The sequence below is a fragment of the Spironucleus salmonicida genome, chromosome 2 (assembly GCF_000497125.1).
Source record: "Spironucleus salmonicida strain ATCC 50377 chromosome 2, whole genome shotgun sequence".
NCBI lineage: Eukaryota > Fornicata > Diplomonadida > Hexamitidae > Spironucleus > Spironucleus salmonicida.
Window position 1 is genome coordinate 657,696 of NC_090597.1, and position 23,192 is coordinate 680,887.

At 35.6% G+C, this 23,192-nt stretch overlaps 8 protein-coding genes and 2 pseudogenes across 8 annotated transcripts; 7 read left to right on the forward strand and 3 right to left on the reverse strand. All coding sequences in view use genetic code 6, as the record gives it.

Moving 5' to 3' along the window:
- The first annotated feature begins 89 nt into the window (after positions 1-89).
- On the forward strand, positions 90-1,749 carry SS50377_21569 (Cysteine-rich membrane protein 2; annotated as a pseudogene).
- A 777-nt stretch (positions 1,750-2,526) lies between these two features.
- On the forward strand, positions 2,527-3,531 carry SS50377_21570 (Cysteine-rich membrane protein 1; the record flags this gene model as incomplete). The annotated part of the gene is made up of 1 exon (XM_067905486.1): positions 2,527-3,531. The coding sequence occupies one exon, from the start codon at positions 2,527-2,529 to the stop codon at positions 3,529-3,531; it is 1,005 nt and encodes a 334-aa protein (XP_067766803.1).
- A 975-nt stretch (positions 3,532-4,506) lies between these two features.
- Positions 4,507-5,025, forward strand: SS50377_21571 (Cysteine-rich membrane protein 2; the record flags this gene model as incomplete). Its single annotated transcript, XM_067905487.1, has 1 exon — positions 4,507-5,025. One exon carries the CDS (start codon positions 4,507-4,509, stop codon positions 5,023-5,025), a length of 519 nt encoding a protein of 172 aa, XP_067766804.1.
- Positions 5,026-5,167: 142 nt separating this feature from the next.
- SS50377_21572 (Hexose transporter) lies at positions 5,168-6,514 on the reverse strand (the record flags this gene model as incomplete). The annotated part of the gene is made up of 1 exon (XM_067905488.1): positions 5,168-6,514. The coding sequence occupies one exon, from the start codon at positions 6,512-6,514 to the stop codon at positions 5,168-5,170; it is 1,347 nt and encodes a 448-aa protein (XP_067766805.1).
- A 583-nt stretch (positions 6,515-7,097) lies between these two features.
- On the forward strand, positions 7,098-7,337 carry SS50377_21573 (Myb-like DNA-binding domain-containing protein; the record flags this gene model as incomplete). Its single annotated transcript, XM_067905489.1, has 1 exon — positions 7,098-7,337. The coding sequence occupies one exon, from the start codon at positions 7,098-7,100 to the stop codon at positions 7,335-7,337; it is 240 nt and encodes a 79-aa protein (XP_067766806.1).
- Positions 7,338-9,054: 1,717 nt separating this feature from the next.
- SS50377_21574 (uncharacterized protein) lies at positions 9,055-14,499 on the reverse strand (the record flags this gene model as incomplete). The annotated part of the gene is made up of 1 exon (XM_067905490.1): positions 9,055-14,499. One exon carries the CDS (start codon positions 14,497-14,499, stop codon positions 9,055-9,057), a length of 5,445 nt encoding a protein of 1,814 aa, XP_067766807.1.
- Positions 14,500-15,317: 818 nt separating this feature from the next.
- On the forward strand, positions 15,318-16,240 carry SS50377_21575 (Cysteine-rich membrane protein 1; annotated as a pseudogene).
- Positions 16,241-17,707: 1,467 nt separating this feature from the next.
- SS50377_21576 (Cysteine-rich membrane protein 2) lies at positions 17,708-18,886 on the forward strand (the record flags this gene model as incomplete). The annotated part of the gene is made up of 1 exon (XM_067905491.1): positions 17,708-18,886. The coding sequence occupies one exon, from the start codon at positions 17,708-17,710 to the stop codon at positions 18,884-18,886; it is 1,179 nt and encodes a 392-aa protein (XP_067766808.1).
- Positions 18,887-19,496: 610 nt separating this feature from the next.
- On the reverse strand, positions 19,497-20,573 carry SS50377_21577 (uncharacterized protein; the record flags this gene model as incomplete). Its single annotated transcript, XM_067905492.1, has 1 exon — positions 19,497-20,573. The coding sequence occupies one exon, from the start codon at positions 20,571-20,573 to the stop codon at positions 19,497-19,499; it is 1,077 nt and encodes a 358-aa protein (XP_067766809.1).
- A 106-nt stretch (positions 20,574-20,679) lies between these two features.
- SS50377_21578 (uncharacterized protein) lies at positions 20,680-21,237 on the forward strand (the record flags this gene model as incomplete). Its single annotated transcript, XM_067905493.1, has 1 exon — positions 20,680-21,237. The coding sequence occupies one exon, from the start codon at positions 20,680-20,682 to the stop codon at positions 21,235-21,237; it is 558 nt and encodes a 185-aa protein (XP_067766810.1).
- Positions 21,238-23,192: the final 1,955 nt, after the last annotated feature.

A 23,192-nucleotide genomic window follows, 5' to 3' on the forward strand; every position in this document is an offset into this window, starting at 1 on the left:
CATCACTGCATATATTGTTGTACGCAGCTGCATAATTATCCAATTTTCTCAACATTAAATCCACAAATGCCTTTCTATCAGGTATTAAAATGGCAAAAAAATACTACCAGCACTGCGCAAAGGACGATGAAATTCCGTGCAAATTCTGTAGTTCGCAGCAGCGCAAACCTCGAAGAAGGAAAATCAAATGCTGAGATTACATGTTTCCTTATATACGTGATAGTAAAGGTTCCTACACGAACTGTGCGATTAATTGCGTCAAGATTGGCGAAAAGTGCTAAGTAGAGAACTGCCAGACCTGCTCAATGGACATAAAAATGTGTGTAACGTGCAGAAATAACTTAGTTAGTAATGGTGGGAAATGCGAGGTATGCCGCGATAACAGGTCAGAGTGCCTGGATAAATTGTGTCACATAGGGAAAATGCAGATAAATGCAAAAACTGCGTCGGGAATTTTGACCCTAAGGAGGCTCCCGCGTGCATTGAGTACCTGGGTGGATTTTTCAGGTCTAAAGTTATGGGTAAGCGTATTTGTGCCGCTTGCTCGAAGAAGTGCATAGAGTGCACATCAGTAGAGGTGGGCAAGACCTGTTAGAACGAGTTTTGGTGTTGTTGGAGGCAAGTGCACAGCCGGCGAAGATGCTAATCGCAAGATCTGCTCTGCTGATAAGAATAGCTGCAGTACGTGTAAGACTGGCTACAAGCTCTTTGGCGGGAAATGCGAGTTGGAGTGCAATGCTGACGATGCCGTCTGCGCCACCAACCAAATCTGCTTAGGCACCCGCAAAACCTGCTAAGAGAACTGCAAAAGCTGCGTTCCTGGCTTTGCTTTAGATCGCAGCTCATGCGCAGCGTGCTCTGCAGGATGCGCAGATTGCGCTGGAGACAAGAACGTGTGCAGGATATGCAAGGACTGCTATTTCGGCATCAACGGGGCCTGCTAGTCGTGCTAAAATAATGCTACCGCGCAGTGCGAATGCTCTTGGGCAGCTAACTGCGCAACTTGCGATACCGCTAAGTCCGGGACCGGCGGCACCTGCATCGCCGGCTACAAAATGTCAGCTAGCAACACATGCTTTACCGCGTTCAAATGTACCAGTGACGCCTATGTGTCCTATTTAGTAACGCTAATACGTGCGTTGCAGAGACTCATTGCAAATACAGCGAATTTTGCGATATACCAGACTCTGGGAATACTTATATTTGTTTCATGCTTCCAGTGAGAACTCTATTAGCTTAAAGGAGTGTGCAAAAATACGTACGATATGAATACAGGTGAGACCTGCACTGGATATAGCGAACCGACCATGGGAGTTTACACGCATACGTGGAAAAATTAGTATTTATTGTAACAGCTCATTATAAAACTACCTATATACTGTCCTATTGCTAATAGCTTTTCTACCTACCAGGATATTCCATTATCGGAATACAGCATGCCCAACAATACTTTGTAAATGTAGAATAGATAATCTAGCGCATGCACTGGTTGCATAGATAATCGTAATTGTATTTTTATAGATGAAAAATTCACTGGGAAATTTACTAATAAATTCGCAATTTGCCATACTGGCTATCCCTTGAAAGAAGATTTTCACAAAGATTGTGCAGTAGGTAGTTAAAAAGTTGACTATACCTGTTATTAAACGTTAATAAGCTCGAGTATAAGTCTGTCAGTCGCATGTTAGCTGGAGTTATTATAGGTGTGGTGCCATTGCCTATGACTTTATTAATAAAGGAAAGAAGTGAGGTTGAATAATATACATTTATAATATGAAAATTACAGAATTAAATTGACAGAATAGAAATTTTAATATCAAACGTTTGATAATATTAATAACTTATATTGTGATAATAAAATATGTAGCGATATTGAATTCTCAAATTTTGCTTTGGTAGCATTTAAGCGATATTGCAAAAGCTTTTTCTGCTTAAAAGAGTAAGTCATGTGAATTGATAAAAATTGCATGAATTGCAGCTTCTATCAAATATGATATTGTGATGTTTTTGAAATACGATACTACGCTAAGGCTTAATTGAGATGGAATAACGAAACATGCAAAATTATAGATTTTATTTCTTAGGTTTGATCGAAAGCAATCTTGACAAGTAGTTGTTAATTTTGTTAATATCAAAATTAAGTATCTTTATTTATGTTTAATTATCTAATTAACTAGTTTAATGTATAATATTAAAATAATAATTTAAAGATTCTTAGGTATATATATGTCATTATCGAAATATATTCATTGTTAATTTGAAAAAGTATAAAAGGTACATTCAAATTCATGTTAGTCATAAAATAATAATAATAAATAGAAGATAAAACATAAGATTGTTTTTTATTTATATTGATAATGGTATAAATAAAATAGGTTATTACGAATTTATAAAGAAGTACGCATGAAATATATGTTTAATGGAAGGTAATACTACTTACTATTTAAAGATAAGAAGAAACAAAAACTGATATTACTTATTCATATCCGATATACATATAAGAATAACTATTCCATTTATTTTAAAATGGATAACAAATGTACTTCTGCCGACAAGAACACTTGCAACGCTGGGTTCTACTGTCCTTCTAACGTTATGGCAGATAGTACTGATTGTGTAGCATGTGATGGATCTTGTGCAACCTGCTCAGCAGGTACTTCAGTTGACTGCCTGACCTGCGCCGACGGTAAGTTTTTCAGCTCTAATTCTTGCACAGAATGTGACGTTAAATGTACTAAATGTGCTAATATTACTACTGAGTGCAGCGAGTGTAAATCAGGACATATGCTTTCTGGAACCACCTGCGAGGCCTGCCCTGACAATTGTGAAAATTGCGCTGGAGACAAAGCAATTTGTAAGATCTGCAAAAACAATTTCTTCTTAAAAGACGGTAAATGTAGTACTTGCGCTGCAAATACAACAGAAGAATGCGAGTGTGGTGTGGCTCTCAACTGCGCCAACTGTAATTCTGGTGATACGTCCAAATGCGATGCTTGTATTACTGGTTATAAGAAAACCGGTGAGGTATGCGATGCTTGCATTGATGGCTATATGATGGTCAATTCAGTTTGCACAAAATGCAGCGATACTTGTGCTACGTGCTCATAGGGCGTTGATTTGTGCGATACATGTAAGATGGGTAATCAGATGACCATCCACTAAACCTGTCAGGCAGATTGCAGCCCAGATTTAGCAGATGGATAAGCATGCGTTGGTACCACTGCTACAGCCTGTGGAGGAGAATCACAGATAACTGAGTGTGAGTGTAACAATGATACAAACTGTTTCACCTGTAACAGTATTAATACTAAGTGCGGCTCCTGTCTCCCTGGATACAAATTTGAAAGCAATGAATGTAAAAATTGCTAAGATGGGGTTGTAAAAATTGGAGACTTTTGCTTCGTACCGAGAAAGTAGTCTGGGAACCTCTCAGGCGGTGCAACTGCGGGAATTGTGATTGCTGTGCTGGTGGTGGTGGGAGCCGTCGGTGGCGGCCTAGCTTATTATTTCATCAAGAAAGGAAAGAAGTGAAAATTATTTAATATATAATTGATTGTAATCTGAAATTTTCAAACTAGGTTTTGTAATAGTAAGTGTTTCAGTTATAATATATTTGATACTTTATAGATCTAATTATTTAGTATTAATACAATAAATAGATTCAGCATATATTAAAAATTTTGAATCCCAAAATCTTAATTGTAGCGTAAAGTATTCTTCAGTATAACGTATCATAACGTAAAATAATAAAAACTTCAACTTGCAATGTATCCAGTTTCATGAATGGATAATAGTGAAATGTCGTGAAATAATGATAGTGTGGTAGTGATACTTTGGGGGCAAGTACTGTAAATATCCTAAATTATAGATTTGATACTTTAGGGCAGAAGCATAGATTCTGTGCAAATGGTGGTAAATCTAATACTATTTACAATTAGGTATCGTGATTTATCCATTTTTCGTTGTATTGTTATATACTTAAAATATTCAATATTAGTATTAGTATTATAAAATTTGAAGTTACTAATTATATATGTATATTATCAGATTGAGCAATTATCTATTTGCAAAACTGGCAAAGTTGTTACACGAATCTAAATTAGACACCGATTATTAATAGCAAAGAGAAAAAACATAAAATTTGTTTTTAGTGCCCATTGTTAGGAGTACTATAAGTAAAGTAGATTTTTGTTAATATCTGATTTTTCAATTTAAAATATATTCATATAAACATATAACTAAGTATAACGTAAAAATAGATAGAAACAACACTCATATTCACTATCGATAATAATTATACATATAAAGCTAACTATTTCATTTATTTTAAAATGAGGAATATCATGCACTTCTTGTTCTGGAAATGCAACTGAAAAATGCTAGTGTGATGCAGCCATTAATTGTGATACCTGCGACTCTTCAGACTCATCAATATACGGAACCTGCTTGACCGTGTTCAAAATAAATGACATTGGTGCTTGTTCAGAGTGCATAGAGGGCTACTTTATGTCGGAAAGCGGCTGCTAAAAATGCGACACAACTTGCTGTTCCTGCCGGAATAATGCTAAGACGTGTGTAATTTGCGCTGATTCGCACGAACCTACTATTCAATAAACATGTTAGCCTATTTGTGATTAAGTGATAACCGCTGATTAGGTATGCGAGGATGGAACTCCAAAATCTTGTGGAGCAGAAACTCAAATTATACCTTGTTAATGTACTGGAAAAGTAAATTGCTTTACATGTCCTTCTGATAATTCCTAGTGCAAAAGCTGTTTGAGAAGCTACAAACTGCTAAAAGGTGATTGTTCGGATTGTGTATAAGGCGCAGAAATGATAGGCGAGTTCTGCATTGGTGGTGTATAAGAAGACTTAAATAGCAGTTTATCTGGAGGTGCAGTTGCTGGAATAGTTATTGCTATTATAGTAGTAATCGGAGGCATCGGTGGAGGTGTGTTTTGGTATATCAAAAAATCGAAAAGTTAGCTTAAAAATGTAAGCTAACCTGTTACTTTATAAGAGTGAATTTAAAGTAAAGGAAATATATAGTTTTTCAGGAGATTCGTTATCTTAGTTTTTTATATATTAGAAAAGGATTTACTAGTTAAATATATATAATACTTATTTCAATTTGCTCATTAAAATAAATTAAAAGTTAATAGATACTTCACTCAGCAGTCATAACGCCAGAGCCGAACCGCACCTCGGAGCCCTTCTCGGCTTCGCTGCTCGCAGCTGGTGCAGAGCCGGTAAGGATCATCTGGATTTCTTCCTGGGTCTTGCCCTTCGTTTCAGGGGTGGTAAAGAGCAATACAGCGGTTGTGATTCCCATAACTATCAAATAGGTAACGAAGGGAGACCATGCGGCCGCTTTGGTAAGAATTGGGAATAGAACAACGACAAAGATGTTGGGGATGTAGTTGAAGCTGAGCAAGATTGAAGACAGGAGGGATTTGGCCTCCACGGGGAAGAGCTCGGAGGCGAAGACAAAGAAGATGGGACCGGGTCCAATTTCGAACCCGATGATGAAGAAGATGGAGGCTGTGATGAGGAGGGCAGTATTAGATTTGGCGAGGATGTAGTTGATCATGAGGGCGACCTGGGCTACGAAGCAGATACCGACACCGCCGAAGAGGAGGATCTTGCGGCCAAGCTTCTCGATGAAGGCAAGCGCACCGAGTGTTGCCACAAAGTTGACACCGTTGATGATGATGGAGCCGAAGACGGAGGACAGGGAATGGGTGCCACCAGTTGAGTCTTTGAAGGTGTCTTTGAAGGTCTCAGTGGCGTAGACGATAACGGCGTTGATACCGGTGCACTGCTGGTTGAGACCGAGCATGACAGAGAGGATGAGGACCTTGAAGTACTTCTTCTCCTTGAACAAGAGCATGGGGGAAATTTCCTTCTCCTCTCTTGGTTTGACATCAGGTACAAAGAAAAGTAAAACAAAACCCATGAGAGGCCATATGAAGGTAACAACAAAGTTGACCCACCATGCGTTATATTTATCTTGATAAGTACGTATGGCAAGTAAGACTAAGGAAGCAACCAATATACCAAGGGTGACGTTGAATTGGAACATGACACCGAGGAGACCTCTCTTGCTGGACTCAGCGTGCTCACCGACGATGATGATGCTGGGTTGTTAAAATAATACGACGAAGAAGCCTGCAAAAAGTCTCATAATCATCCAGTAGTATACATTGAAAGGGATGCAAAGGAGAACATTGAAGATAACAGAGCCAGCAGCTCCTACCAAGCCGGTCTTCTTGTAGCCTAACCAGCTGACAATAGGAGCGAAGGTGAGAGAAGCGAGTAGGAAGCCTACCAGGGAGGCGATAGATAGATAGGGTAGTAAAGTTTGCACAGCAGCATCAGCGGCTACAAAACTAACTGAAGTACCAATAGCCATATAGTAAAGTTTGATGATATCAGAAGAGAAGTTTGCAATGGTGAAGCCGAGAGTCTCAGCTGTAAGCGACTGGATTGCGAACAAAATTCCGAATGAAACCATTTATGAGGAATGGGAAGATATTTTAAAACTTCAATAATCAGTTTAATACACTTATAAGAATTTAATCATTAAAGATCCAATAATTGCCTATATGTATTTATATAATATATTACATTAGTTAGCATAAGTTACTTACTTCATGTTTTTTGTAATCATATGTTTTTATAGCAAATTAAAAACTAAATTGAGCACATAATAAAGATTTATTACATACATATAATAGTATAAAAATGAAAACTTAAAAAACAAATATTATTTAATTAATTATCTAAATATATTATATTATTCAAATTTATATACTATACTTATTAATTAAGTTTTTAATTGAATAGTATTTTAGTTTTATTATTCTGCATATATTTTATCTTTATAAGTATGCAAATATAATAAATATTACAGTTACTCTAACTCAAATGTACTACTTTAAAAACCTTATTATAATTATAGTAGTTAATTTTAGCATTTTGTGATATTAACTTGCTGAGTATTTGTATTATAGTTTTTAAACACTAAAATTATTAATTTTAGCATATTCATGTTAATAAGAAATATTAATAGTTATTACTCTCACTAAAATTTTATAATGGTAAATTATCATTGGTCTGATATAGAGGAGGTCACTCTTTGTAATCTTGTCAAAGCTTAAGGTAAATAATGGAATAACATATAATAAATTTATTTTCCATAGTTGACTGTTAATTAAATTAAATTCAAATCTTCTATCTTTAAAAAAACTGAAAACAAGTTTAATACTTGTGATGATATAAAGGAATTTATAGTTAATGATAATACTATAAAAAGAGGTCAATACATCATTTATTGAACGAAATTATTTAAATATTTGGTAATTAATGTTTATTGTTGTTTATTAAATGTTAGAATATTATAATTGTTGTTATATACACATAAGTACTATACTTGTTACAGTGTTTACTATAAAACTATTAAATAAAGTGTGTATGTAAATTAAATTAAAAGTTCCCCAATGAATCTTCTAAATTATTTTAATATGTTATCATTGATTTATAACAAATAGTATGTTTCATAAAAAGATGCGATTATTTTTAAAATAAACTCGATGAATAAATTGATACATCTAAATACTTATATAATACATTTTTTCAAATTAATTTTTGTCTCTTAGTTATTCATAATCGGTACATCATTCCTAATAGTTTAAAGGAAAATATCTTTCTTAGTTTATAAGAAATATTTATTATATTAAGATCTTATTCAAGCTTATATCTCGTTGCATGGTAAAAACTACGAAATTTTAGAAATATAGCTTATATATACTCTCATATTAAAATTAAATTTCAACTTATAGTGTTTCCTATCCAGTACCTTTCGTATCAAAATCACTTTTTAAACTAAAATTTTAACAAATTATCTTATTATTATACTATAACTATCAATATTCTCATTTAAGATCAAATTAAACATCTTATCAGTAATATCATTTTTCCATCCTCTTCCAAACCTCTCCACACTAAATCTCATCCATAGTTACCAATAACGAAAATCGTTTAATTTCTTGTTTTGATCAAACCTTGAGCAAGATTATTATTCTTTTTAATCTATTTTCCATTGCAATAATGCTAAATTTTAAACCGTCTGTATTGTGAATCCACCACCGGATATAAACTTTGCTTCCAATATCTGAACCTTGCTAATTTTATGAGTATTTAAAATAATTTTTAAATCACAATTGGAGCAAAATCTTGAACTCATTTATGACAGAAGAATTAGATAAATAAGACCTTACTAGTAGTTGTTTCGAAAAATTCTTTTATGATGATATCCTGACAAAACTTGCTAATGAATCAGATACAACAGAAAATATTAGAAGGAACATAATAGTCTTCTGGCTGATAGCTTTGTTTCCTTTGGGGAGAGTGTTGGGTTTTATGATATGAAGAAATATGTTTTCTAATCGATATGTCTGAAGCATTGATAAATTACGTTAATTTAATTAGATTTAGTGTTTATTTCAGTTTATTTGTGGCGATGGGTGGAGTGTGACGTGGAATAAAAATCAGTACCCCCGAAGGCAAATAAATTGTTATCTACGGTTAACCAGGCTACTTTGGAATTAATAATACCTATAAAACCTCAGCTTGAATTAGAAGACTTAGAAAAGGTTATAGTGAGGTAGTGATGCAGAAGGAAAATTGTTTAGTGGTAGCGTGCGTTATATAGTATTTAGGGTTAGAAATTAGGCACAGCCAGAAGGAGAAAATAAAAAATACATCGCAATATAGAAAATATGATTAAGAAATAAATCGCAGGTTCGGATGAATTATACACTGGATGGTAATTTTCTGCAAAAATTTCGAGTAAATGATAAAATTAGTAAATATTATCACGTTAAATGTGTATATGTAATTTTATTACTGCTAATAGCCAGGTTTCACAAATAACCTAATATATTTGGAAATTTTTGTATTTATAAATACAATTTATAATAATCAAGTAAAATCTGGTAAGAAGAAGCATTGAATTTATCATTGATATAAACTAATATTTGTAAAATATTATTATCATTCAGACCTAATCATGACAAGGCAACTGCAATTATATAAAGACAAACTGAACTGACGTAACCATTAAAACTTGATCTGATTGTCTATGTATACGTATTAGTATTCGCTATACGGTATATTTTTGTTGATTTTACCTTCCATTTTTTCAAGCCAAAAGTACGTCCCCTACAGAACAAAATTAGTATGGTAAGTTCTATAATAATTATGTCCTGAAATTAACTCGCACGGTTAGCTTACTTCACCTTACTCAATAAATGGTGCTTTAGTAATTAAGCGTACTGTTAAATTGCTTTAGAAGAGGAAGCTCCTGCCAAACTCAAATCCAAGCAAATTTGCTAGAGTTGCAACATTAAGCGTGTTGCGCGTTATAAAGAAATCTACGAATTAAAGATAAAAGTTTAGCCTCTAAATCAGTAGTTCACGATAGCTAAACAAATCTTACTAATTATCTTTAATATATTACAATGGGTAATAGCGCTAATAGGTACTAATGAAATGCTACTGGAGCTCTTGGTGAGACATTTAAGTAAGCTCTGTGTTATCATTAAAGGCAGTAATACTTATGTGTTCTAGTTTTATGGTCAAAGCGTAATGAAAAAGTTCTTTCAAACTAGAATAAGGTGCTTTATTTAAGACGTTCTTGCAGCTTGTTATTAAATTTTAAAAATCTTCCAAATTGACCACATCTTAACTGAAAAGGACGACGGATGCGATATTGATATCCCTACAAACCAGACGCTGATTGACAATCTCAGCTGAGAATTTATTTTTAATCAGCCTCGAAAATTCTTTATATGCGCTATCAATGTCGCTAAACTGCTACTAATATCTCTTTTTCCTTTAAAACTACTATAGCTCGCTTAAATCTAAAGAATCTCTTATCTATAGATTATCATGATATGTGCTCAACTTAAATTAACTAACGGAGCCATATTCTAGCCTATACTGGTGATACTAAACCTTGCTTTGAGAAATTTGACGAATAAATACAAGAGAAAGCGGCACTGAGTTATAGACAACTAACCCCTGACAGTGAGAAAAGTTGTTCTAAAACTGCACCGGATTTGCTGTTTTTACAAGAGTAGGAGAAACCTCTGAAAAAAACGCAGGAGTTTCGAGTTTCTGCACTTTCGGTTACCTAATAACTAATTTTTCAGCATTTTCACACTTCATAAGCGACATAAGCCGCTCCACAAATTCTCCAAACTGCTAAGTCCCAGTTTTTATGATAAGACGATTTTCGATATACTCTAAAACGTTCATCCCGTCGATTTAAGCCGAAACCAGCATTTAATCCGTAACCTACTCCTTGAAAAACGTTGAAATTACCTCAAAACACCGCAAATGCGTAGTTAAGGAAAACACGTTAATAACGTATTATAACGCCTTCATATTGTCATTATAGTACCCTAAAGCCGCTTAAAGCACCTCAATCTGCTCTCCAACGCATTTGTGTTAATTTCCTAGAAGCGCAATACAAACCCTCTAAATAGCATGAAAATACGTGAATTTACACACAAACTTATCCAAACCGTACCGATCATTTCCGTAAATGTTAATTAACTGAATAAGCTTCAATTTGTCCTCGTCGCAAAGTATATAATTAGCACGCTCGCAAACGGTCACCATCCGAGGGTTAAACTCAACGATTTATTTAAGATCTTCAAACAAATTTTTATGCTGAAAAAGGCCGAATTTGATCGCAAATTCGTTCAATTTCACCAAATCGGTTTCGAAAAACCAGTCGTTTACGAGCGAGATCGCGAACAATTTCGCGGTCTAAAAGTCTTAAAAGATGAATTCTCTGCAGAGGAAATTCTTGAATTTTGCCATTTCTCCGCGGCTGTCAATTCGCAGTATTTCCTGCGTTAGCTGGAGCGTAGTGATGAGGTTTGAGTCGCAAAGTTGCGTTATTTGCGTCAAATTGAAGGTAGTTAAAAAGCGAGAAAGGGGTGGAGCGGAAAAGGAAGGGGTGGAAGGGAGAGGAGCGGAAACTCGACTTACCTCAGCGCCCTGATCGGCCAGAAACCAAACGACCTCGAAGTCCAAATGCTCCATCAGCGCGAAAAGCGACGTCCCGGCGTCGATAAGCTTCAGGTCCACGCCCTGTTAGACTAAAAATTCGAACGCTGGAAGGGAGGTGATATAATGAACTGGCGAGAGCCCCTGCGCGTTGAGCAGCAGCATTGCGGGGGCTAATGCGGTGTGCTTTTGCACGGCCTCCAGGACCTACTTCTAGCTGATTTGAGTACTTTATGGCATTTAATGTACATTCTATTATCTCGAACTCGCTGTCTGCTCCACTTCTCTACCATCTCTGAGCGCGATGTGCGCGCAGGTGTCCAGATTTTTATTGATGGCCCCCTCCAAGAAAAGCTCGTAAATGGGGCTGGGAGAGCGCTGCAGCAGCTCCTCGAACAAAATTTTGCCGCCTTTTGACTTCAACGCCTTTAGAATGCTCAGTTGGGCGTCAGAAAACAGCTGCAGGAATATGACCACGTCATCGCGCTGCAGCTAATTTGCAACTATAAAAAATAAGTAATCGGTGTGCGAATTCTCCATCATGAGGTCGTAAAACTTCGTCTTCAACATGGTCTTCAGGTGCTGAATTAGAGCAATGAGTAGCTGAGAAGAATTCCGCGCAAAGCCCTGAACGGCGACTGAGTAGCTCGTAAATTTGAGCTGCAGAAGAGTATTTGCGAGTTTCACGGCTTCAGACGGCTGCGACAGCTGTATAGAATTGAAAATGGAAAAGATGTCGCTGCTTGTCAGCTGCAACTCAGCAGAGCTTTTTACAATTTTTTCCAGCAGATAGAAATTCGAGCGGACGGTAAAAGTCTTACTTACGGTGCTAGATGAGGTGCTTTAAAGCTGAATTTGAGGGGATTTCGCTAAATAAAACTCCTCTATGTCAGATTGCAGCTTTGCGAGCTGATTTTCTGGCAAAGGAGCGCAAACAGCTCTTTCGCTATGTCTTGGACGATAGTTAGCGATTAGAATGTCAATCTAGGAAACTGTAAATTTGTATGCGTTTTCCGCCAAAACATCAGATAAGAATATATCTCCTTTGACTTGCATGTCAAAAAGCTGAACTTGGCCGAATAACAAATCGAGTATCTGGCCTTACGTTTTCATTATATCTTGCTAACACTAGTTGTGGCAGGGCGAGTTTTGGTCGCCGATGTTTCTAGCAATAGAACACAAAAATGGCGCTATTTCGCAATCAAACACAGCGATGCTTTCGCAAATTGTGCGCGCAAAAAGCAAATGCGTGTAATCTGAAGGACACAGTCCGTTAAGGATCGCGTATGGACCGCTTGAGAGAGTCAGCAGGGTCTGCTGTATTTCCGCTGGCAGCTACTGCGAGATTTTGGCGAATTTTAGCAAAATTTGGGAGACCGTGGTGCCGGTGATAAGACTGATTTTGAGGGTGTCGGAAATCAATTTTAGCGAGTCTATGAGCACTTGGAAAGTTAAGTTCTCCTTCTTGTTTAGTGTTAGCCAGGCATTTACTAGATCCACAACGTTGAGCTGACTTTCGAGGTGCAAATTAGCGAAGAATGTGTCGAAAACAGCTTTGAGGAGTTCGAGTCTACCTTCCTGCACCAGGCCGCATACGAGCTAGTCAACAAAACCAACTTAACATGCTTAAACATTTTACGAAACTTACTTTTGGATTATTTAAGTCAGTCTGTGCACTATCTGGTCGCTGAAAAATCGCATGGCAGAATAATCAAAATTGGAATTTTGGAAAGAGTAGCCTGAGGTGAGTATCAGGTCGCTGGACCGTGTGTTTCCGCGGATTAGGAGCTGAGTCAAAAGGTCGTTTTCGTACAGTTTGTAATTTCCGTCCAGAATGGCGATTTGCAGAATTTCGAAAACTTTGGCCTCTGGGAGAATGTCCAGCATGCCAGACAGCGCAGTTGCGGTGCAATAGCCCATTTGAAGCAACAAATCAACGTGATGCGCGGTGAGCATAGAGCGCTGCTCTGGCGTGAAGCTCAGGTTGACTTTGTGCTTTTGTACCAGGTAGGCGTATACTTTTTTGTTCAACGCGATGAAGCTGGCGGTTGCTAGCTCTTAGTAGTTCATCTGTTTGTAATCCACTCGTTCTAAATAGAACTTGAAGAGGTCGACGTCATCCTTAAGATTGCATGCTGCGCTAAATGCTATGCGCTGGCGTACATTATCCAGCTACTTACCGTCTAGCTCAATATCTTAGAGCTTATCGACGATCCCGCGAGAACCGAAGAACGCTCCCACCTCTAAAGGGGTTATCGAAGCGCAGAATTAAGACAATAACGAACTCGAGGTGAAAACGGCCTTTATGTCTTTCTCCTGCAGATTGGAGCTCTAAAAGTACTTTACCAACTCACGCATTTGGACGTTCATGATGCTAATCTTTGCAAGCGCCTGCTTAACGAAATTTTGGTTTTTGGTCTGATAGGCATTCTGGAGCATCTGGAGATCTTTTTGCGGGGAAGGTGCCGAACAGCTTATCTTACGCGACTAAAAGCTTAACTTTACGCAAAACTGGTTGAAAATTTCAGGAACCCTAATATCTACCTAGACCAGCTAGCGATGATCGTCCAGGCTCAAATTGAGCATGCTTCTGAATGGCAGCGAATTTGGCTAGCTTTCCTGAAACTTTAAAGCAATTTGCGTATATTTGAGCTGCTCAAACATGTTGTCTTTCTCGAAGCTGAGGCAGATATCCATGGCCTCCTTGCAGTAGCTTTCGTACTTGCCGACCATGTTATCCTTGAAAGCGTCGAGTATCCAGTTCTGCTCTTGTAATTACTGCAACTCCAGGGAATTGAAAGCTTTTATATTTGAAATTAGAACTTTAATGCGAGGATAGTCGAGATCAATTATAGCTTTTTTGAGGTCGCCCATTTAGTTATCTGGCTGGCTACAGGCCGGGAGTACGTTCCCCGGAGATAACTGGGAAACAGCAAAGCAAAGTGCAAGCTTTCCCACTATATTTTCTTTCTCTACTTTGAGGGCCTTAGGCACTACAAGGTTCTCGTTCACGCCGCTTTGAAGCAGCTAAACGGCATGCATGGATAGGAGCACCCCTGCCTGCTCGACGTCGGCTCCCACGGGTTCGAAGATGTCCGTAAAGTGTGCGATGTCGCCTATTCTGATCAGCTCGGGAAGTGCAGACGGGAAGAACAGGCTAGTTCCAGGCTACTCAAACTTTACAACAGATACTTTTTGCTGATTGAGCTTCTTGTAGGAAAATCCAGGTGTCAGTGTAGGCATAGTTATGTCAGACTGCACCTGGTAGAGGCTCTGATTAGACACAACATAGTCGTTACGCCGCAGCAAAAATTTTCTCGGCTTGAAGATTTTATGGACGGTCAGAGAATACTGCTGGTCGTTAACAGTTAGCTACTGGAACTTGCCTCTGTTGGAAAATTTGGACTGCGTGATCAGCATTTTGTGAAGTGGGGAACAAGGTAAATATCGTTATTATATCAAATACAAAGTATTTTTTAATTGTGATATTTATTGAATATGGTTTAATAATACAGAACTACCTGTAAACGTTTATTCTATATAAATTTAATAAAATCTAATTCGGCCGTTATCTCCATATTGGTAAAATTCCCATACTATTCTCAAAAAACACCGTATTTCTATCGCTATATTTTGAAACGAACTTTATCTAAACATAAATATATTTGTGAATCCTGTGAATTTTATTACTATTATAACTAGTATAATGCAAAAAATACATTACTTTCCTACAATTTTGTAAACTTCTATAGTTGCTCAAAACTTTCAAATCCTACCAATCCGCTCTACATACCACTTGAATAAATCAATTTTAGTCATTATTTCGACCGTTAAACTCGAATTAGCACACCCACCAAAATCTTTAGTATTTTCCTCCACTCCCCTTGTAACAAATTTCATTTTTTTGATTTGCTATACCGAATTTATCACGTTCCTCTTTTACATTAGCATGAAAAAATAAACTAATTATACTATTTAATGTATATTATTTATATATTATTCCATTCCAAGTTCTGATTTCGCTCCAAAATTCATTAAATGAACACGCCCATACTGAAATCCAACGCGTCCACCAATTGCACAACCACACCTAAATGCGCCCTCGTAGCTACTTATCCTACAGGCTACCATTGGAGAGGCCTAAAATTCGTCTGAGTACGTCTCACAAACGCTCATGCGCGCCATGCGTTCCCTGCACCCTTCTCGCCCTCACTGATGCAGTAGTACTACCTGCCTGAAATCAACTCGCTGGAGAACCCGGTGTACATGAACCAGTCGTTTCAAGCGATTGCCTGTCTTGGGCTGACGATAAGTTTATTAGCGCAAATAGCTGCACAGCCTGCGATGGTAAATGTTATCAGTGTGTTAATAGGGCTACTGAGTGTAGCGAGTGCAAACCTGGAAATATTCTTTCTGGCACCACCTGCGAGGCCTGTACTGCAAACTGCGCTAATTGTCCTGAAGACAAAGCAGTATGCTAAATATGCTCGAATGGCTACTTTTTAAAAGACGACTAATGCGCTACTTGTTCTGGGAATACTACTGCAAAATGCTAGTGCGGTTAAGCCGTCAATTGTGCTACCTGTGACTCTTCAGACTCATTAAAATGCGGCACCTGTCCTACCGGATTCACTAAGTAAAGGTTAGGTTATTGCGATCAGTGCGCACATGGTTACTTCGGTGTCGGCAATGACTGTGCGAAGTGCAGCTAATCCTGCAAGACCTGCATGAAAATCACTGAAACGTGCATATCCTGCAATGATAAGTTTACAATGAGCATCAATCAGACCGGCGAGGTGAACTGTTCCGATCCTGTTACCGAAGGAAAAGCTTGCGTTTCAGGGGTGGAAGTACCCTGCGGAAGCGAGTAATAGATCACCACCTGTAAATGCTAAACTGCGCTTAATTGCTTAGAGTGCAACAGCGAGGATCCTACAAAGTGCAAGTTGTCCATGAAAGTATTCAAATTCGAATATGGGCTCTGTACTATTTGCGAAGACGGTTACGATAGCCTGGGGGACTTTTGCTTCGCGTATTAAGCAAATTCAGGTAGAAATCTGTCAGGTGGCGCAGTAGCAGGTATCGTGATCGCAGTGTTAGTAGTTTATGCGCAGTTTGAGGTGGCCATGTATATTACTTCATCAAGAAGGCCAAGAAGTGAAAAGTATTTTCATTTTTCACATTAGTATTTATTATTATAATATGGATACATATGAAAATATTATTTTATCACACATCTAAACTATATCAACAAGACTCAGCTGAGTTGCTATATTACCAAATCCAGGCTTCTAGTAGGTTCCTAGTCAAATGCTAGATATCTGGGAAGTTTTCTAAAAAAATTAAAAATAAATTGTAATGAATATTATTACTTATAGGAGATAGAGTTTACCAATTATACTATTGTGTTAATATTTTGAGATTATAGAAATAGCACCATTGGACGGTTTAGCGTAACATATATGCGTATAATACTCTTTTTAATACAATAATCACGCCTTAAGGTAATCTTTGGGTGTAGGTTTATACTATTCAAAACATTAAATTTATATAATCTTCATTTTCAACTAATGGGTGAGAATATAAAACAATACTATTATATAAAATATCATTTTCCAATATTATATCCTATTCAACATGAACGTATTTAAAGGTTTAAGATTCTTCAAAGTGAAAATACTTAAGTAACCTTAATATGTATTAGTAGTATTGATTATTATTATATTAAGTACCCTTCCTCAATTATTATTTTATCACACATCTAAACTATATCAACAAGACTCAGCTGAGTTGCTATATTACCAAATCCAGGCTTCTAGTAGGTTCCTAGTCAAATGCTAGATATCTGGGAAGTTTTCTAAAAAAATTAAAAATAAATTGTAATGAATATTATTACTTATAGGAGATAGAGTTTACCAATTATACTATTGTGTTAATATTTTGAGATTATAGAAATAGCACCATTGGACGGTTTAGCGTAACATATATGCGTATAATACTCTTTTTAATACAATAATCACGCCTTAAGGTAATCTTTGGGTGTAGGTTTATACTATTCAAAACATTAAATTTATATAATCTTCATTTTCAACTAATGGGTGAGAATATAAAACAATACTATTATATAAAATATCAGTTTCCAGTATTGTATCCTATTCAACATGAACGTATTTAAAACCTTAAGTTTCATCAATGCGAAAATATTTAAGTAACCTTAATGTTGATATAGTTTTTTAAATAGAAATGAATTGATTTATCAATTTTCAACAATTTGATTAATTTAATTAATAATATATTTCTACTACCTATTACCAATTAAAGTAAATATATTTTATGAAAAATGCAAATATTGTTATTTTATCAAACTAGAAATACTAAATTTAATAAAAGTAAAATATATATTAAAGTATTAAATATTATTTATAGCATATGTTTCAAAATCCTCTAAAATCTAGTAATTACTTTTTATATATTATATTTATCCGTATTTAAATTACGCTATTAATTTTAACTCTGGATATTAAAATTTAACTATACAATTTATAATAAGTTAATTGGAAAAATAAAATCTTAACAATACTACACATACTCATATATAATTATTATAGCGAAACCCACAAAACTTAAAATGCTAGGCACCTGCTCTACCTCTACTAACAACTGCACAGGGAACAGTTTCTGCCCAGACTCAACTACGACCAGCACTGATTGCCTACCCTGCAAGTCTGAATGCCTCACGTGCTCAGGTACCTCTGCTAGTAGCACAATTTGCAAAACTTGCCATCCTGGAATGTTCCTTACGGCCAGCAACACTTGTGCCGACTGCGACCCCAAATGTTACACCTGCGAAACTAGCAAATCAAAATGCACAAATTGCAGACCCAGCGACGAACTGATAGGGAATGACTGCCTTACGTCATGTATATCTAATTCCGACTGCCGAAGCAACCAGATTTGCGACGAGGAAATCTGCGAGAACTGCGTAGGCAATTGCGTGTCGTGTTCAGGCACGATATACAATTGCAGCAACTGTTCTAATGGATACGGTCTTATACAGGGTGTCTGCAGCAAATGTACCGATAGTAACTGCGATAAGTGCGACGGGTAAGTTAGTACCTGTAAAAAATGTAAATCTGGTTTTAGACTATAGGGTGCCTCTTGTCAGGCATGCGCAGTTCACAATTGCTCTACATACGGTGCTAGCAATTCTGACATTTGCGTAACCTGCTTGGCCGGGTACAAAATGAGTAACATTGGCACTTGTTCAGAGTGCTCATCAGGCTACTTTATGTCAGAAAATGGCTGCTAAAAATGCGACACAACTTGCCATACCTGCCGGAATAATGCTAAGACGTGTGAAATTTGCACTGATTTGCACTAGCCTACTATTCAATAAACTTGTTAGCCTATTTGTGCTTCTCATGTACCTGATGGTTCTGCATGTGACGATGGAGTTTCAAAACCTTGTGGAGCAGAAACTCAAATTACAGCTTGTTAATGTACTGAAAAAGTAAATTGTTTTACATGTAATTCTGATAATACCTAGTGTGAAACCTGCTTGAAAGGTTATAAGCTGGTAAATGGTGATTGCTAGACTTGTGTATAAGACGCAGAAATGATAGACGACTTCTGCATTTTGGGTGTATAAGATAACTTAAATCGTAGTTTATCTGGCGGCGCAGTTGCTGGAATAGTCATAGCTATTATAGTGATAATCGGAGGTATCGGCGGTGGTGTATTTTGGTATCTCAAAAAATCTAAAACTTAGCTTAAAAATGTAAGTTAGGGAGGGGTTATGTAGGAGTGAAATTAAATTAAAATAAATGCATATTTTTTCAGGAAATTCGTTAATGTAGCTTTTTTATTGATTTCTATTCTAGTATTAACACAATATGTGAAATGTAATAATTGATTTTTTAGAAAACAAATTTCTCATTGTTCCCATTATCAATTTAAATTATGCTAGATATAGACTAAATATAAGTTTATTAACTATTAGAGCAACTAAAGCTATTTTTCTAAATAAAATTTCAAAACTCGGCTAGAAATGGTTTACGAAGCTTTAATAAAACGATATTGAGACTGCAAATACCATTGAGCAATATGTATTCTTTCTATGTTGCTGAATTATTTTAAATATCCTGAAATCTCATTATTGATATTCACTGCTTAATGGATCCTATTCCTTTTAGGTAGCTCTACTATTACGTAGATTTCATTCTCTTCTAAACTAAGAATATATAATGTTAATATAATATATAGTTAATACTAAAAGTGTCATTTTCATGAATTATCTCTAATACTAACTAATATCATATTTAAGATTGTAATACCTTTAATATCATGCCTAGTAACAAGTGAACATTACCAGGACACCTAATACACTTTGACTCTCACACTAAGCAAAATATCTTAAATCATCCTATATAAAAAGCACAATCACATGATATGAAACCCACTTCCATCCTGCCCGCGCCCTATTAAGTCTCTTACCTATTTCGAATATCCCATATCCTATTATTCCACTTCCAGCAACATACGTATTATATACCTAGCAAGCTGCGTCTTATCGTCTCTAGTGAATAAGCCTTAAAACTTACAGCTTCGAAGTCCTCGCTAGGCTTGAATTTATGATTATATGCAACCCTACTCCTATGAAATTGCGCAATTCTCCAGCAGTTTCCTTAATGTATCTAAGCAACGCGGCAATAATACTGGTTCCAAAACGCGAATCCCCGAAATTGCTAAATGTTCCCATTTCCTATTACGACTAAATCGGAATAACAAAGCAGGCAAGGTACCTGCATGGATGCAGGATAACCATATTGGAAGGACCTACATTTTACGAACCAGGGCAGTTCAATTTTAGAGCATCGGGATGAGCTGAAAATGCGAAATTTAGAGGTCATGGTCGGCAAAGTTAGGGGCTCAGTAAGGGCGGGCTGGAGTCCAGAGGTTGGCAAATTTGCATGTTCTGGTGCGGAGTTTTCAACTGGTGCTGGGAAATTTGACGAAATGATTTTGCTGCTGTTGCGCCATGTGGGGATATCATATTTTTAAGTTTTATGGTATAGCTTTATTATATAATAATATATTTATTAATGCATAGGAAAAGTATATTATATATGATTATATATTCTAAGAATGGAAAATGTTGAACCTGAAAGCTGGTGGCTTGCGTTAATAGGTGCTTACTGGATGAGATAAAAATTCTCCAGTTAGTGCTGAGTTATATTAATAGGCTAGTTTACAAGTGCATGATATGAAAAGTGGTAACTGTAAGTCCCTGAAACTGAATAAATTATCCAGCATTCGATATGGTTCTTTATATCCTTAAACACCATACAAAGTAACGAAGCTACTTATATTATAGTTTTATACTTCAAGTTCATTCTCGTGGTTCCATTACTATTAGGTAGTTGTATTCTCATTAAAAATCTACTATTTAATTACACTTTTACTAATTTTATATAAATCTGTATCTAAAGTATCATTATAATTCGATACAAAATTACCCCGTTATGCTGATTTTACTGAGAGATGTCACAATAATTTTAATAATAACTATAAAATTAGCTAAGTTGTTCGAAATTGTAGGCTATGGTGATCGTACTGATAATGCATACATTAAATACTGATTAAGATACTATATAGCGAAATTAATTCAGCGCCAGCCTGATAACCTATCTGCTCTAATTGCGTAGGAGGTAAATAAGTCTGCTCCATACCACTAATATTTATTTCTGGATGGCCGTGAGCGACTGCTTTGAAATTTGTCCAAATGATGTTGGAGTATCAAAATTATCAATCGTGCCACCTTCAACGCTGCGTAGGCTAGGCACTGAAATTTAGCATTGTGGGTTACAAGACTCAGAGCTTTATGAGATGCGGTAATATGCTACCAACAAAATTCAATATTTGCAAAAATATATACCTGCCATGCTTCCAGTCGCTAAAGCACTTGTGCTGATTGATTTTTAAATTTAGTGTCGTATGTACTCTTGTATGTTGGTATTTCTACACTTTAGGCAAGGTAAGGCTCTGAAGCAACATAAAAGTACTCAACTGATACTTTCTAAGTTATAGTGTATTTATAACATCATTTATCAAAAATTCGAATTTCATGCTACTCAAGTATACCTAGCCATTATAAAATGATCTTTTGCTAGAAGAGCTACAAATAATAATATTTGTGTAATTTATCGCTAATAGACTATTTTAGTTTAAGTAAGTACTACGCAACTAATATTATTGATATCCTGTAGAAAGAGTAAGTATTTCAACTATTTACCTATAATGATTTTCTCTACCATAATTGTCCTGATATGAAATAATTGCATACTTTAAAAAGTTTGACTTTATTAGTAACGTGTTACCACATGCTTAAATAGCTACTCACTAATTCTTCACATGACAGCATGGAGTTTAAACTGCTAAAATAATTTGTAACATAATTTCTGTATAATTCCATCATGAGAATACTCAGATTCCGTCATTAGCAATCCAAGTATATTTAAGATATAAAATAATTTGCAATTGATATGCTACTATTGCTAGCTGAATATAGCTGCTTGAGCATATTATTGTGATAGTAACTCTGTCATCATGCATGTTCCAATTATAATATTTTGTAAATAATATTTTCATATAAGTTCAAAATAACTTTAGAGGTTTATAATGTAATCTACGCAAATTAATTATCTCTAATGCGATTAATTAAGAATGTACGAAGATTCAAAATCCTACTCAAGTGTGATAGACTGAAAGGTACCTTGCTGATAGAATAGTAGAACATGCGCTTTGAAAGTATAGAGAACCGTAGAGTAATACCATGATTGTGCTAAACTGGCTATCTGTTATTATTATGGTCCTCTTTAAAAAATTACTCAATATGGAGGTATTCAGCCAATAAAATTGCCATTCCAATGTGTAGGTTGATTATTATTTTTATTTAGCATATATTTTCACTATTTTCATTAATAGAATTTTCCATTGCTATATTTTCGTATATAGTTTATTCGAGTTAAAATTAGCTTCCAAGCATATTATATTCATTCGGACGATCTAACCCAAAATCATCATAAACAGATTTAGTAGTAAATAGAATCAGATAGAAACGATATTAAACTTTTACTTCTACCTTGTCATATTTACTACCGTAAATTTTTTTATATAGATATACTTAAATTTGGTATTTTATATATGTACTGAATAAAGCATATTGTACTATAGTATTATTCCAAATATTGCTGGAGACTTATTAACACCAATCCGACCAATTGATTTAAGCTTCCATGGTTGAAAAATAATTATAACTTGCGAGCAGAAAAGTGAATGCAAATAAATGTGTTAATGCGGTTCTGTACTGGTATAAATACTCCGCAATAATAATATTAACAACGTTTTCTGATATTAAGCACCAAACTAATTATTGATTATACTTTTTCGGTAACCTACGTATGATAAAGATTATTAAATATGGTAAAATAAAATAAATATATACAATACATTTATTAGCATTACCTTTTTACCCATACTTTAGTTTAATTAGCATCGGTTAGCTAGATATTTAATTGTTGAGCTTTTGATATGATTAGTTAAAATTGATAGTTGCTTTATCTTGATGATACAAATATAAACCACAAAGTCTACAATTAGTCCAACCGTACCTAGCATGCTGATATCTATACTAATATATATCCAATCATCATCTAGTGATCTGCACATGGCAAGTACCATATGTAGGGGAATCATTATTTTACATTTAGCGATAACCCTGCAGAAGTAAGTCACCATCAAAATAGAGTAAAAGATCATTTATGGTTTCAAAAGATATAACAATTTCATTATTCTGTTGCGAATCATGAAATAATTAAGCTTCCGGACACTGATAAATGCTATCTTACTCTTTTTAGATGATTACTTACTTCTCTATCTTGTAATATTCTTTGTTAATATTTCATCATCTATAAGTCAAATGAGCTACGATTGAGGCTAATATTAGTAATATTTAATTTTATGTCATCATACTATTTTATGGTTTCAATTTTATACTAGTTTTATTTATTATTCAAGTCAATATGTATTATGGAAGCTATTATTATCTTTTATTA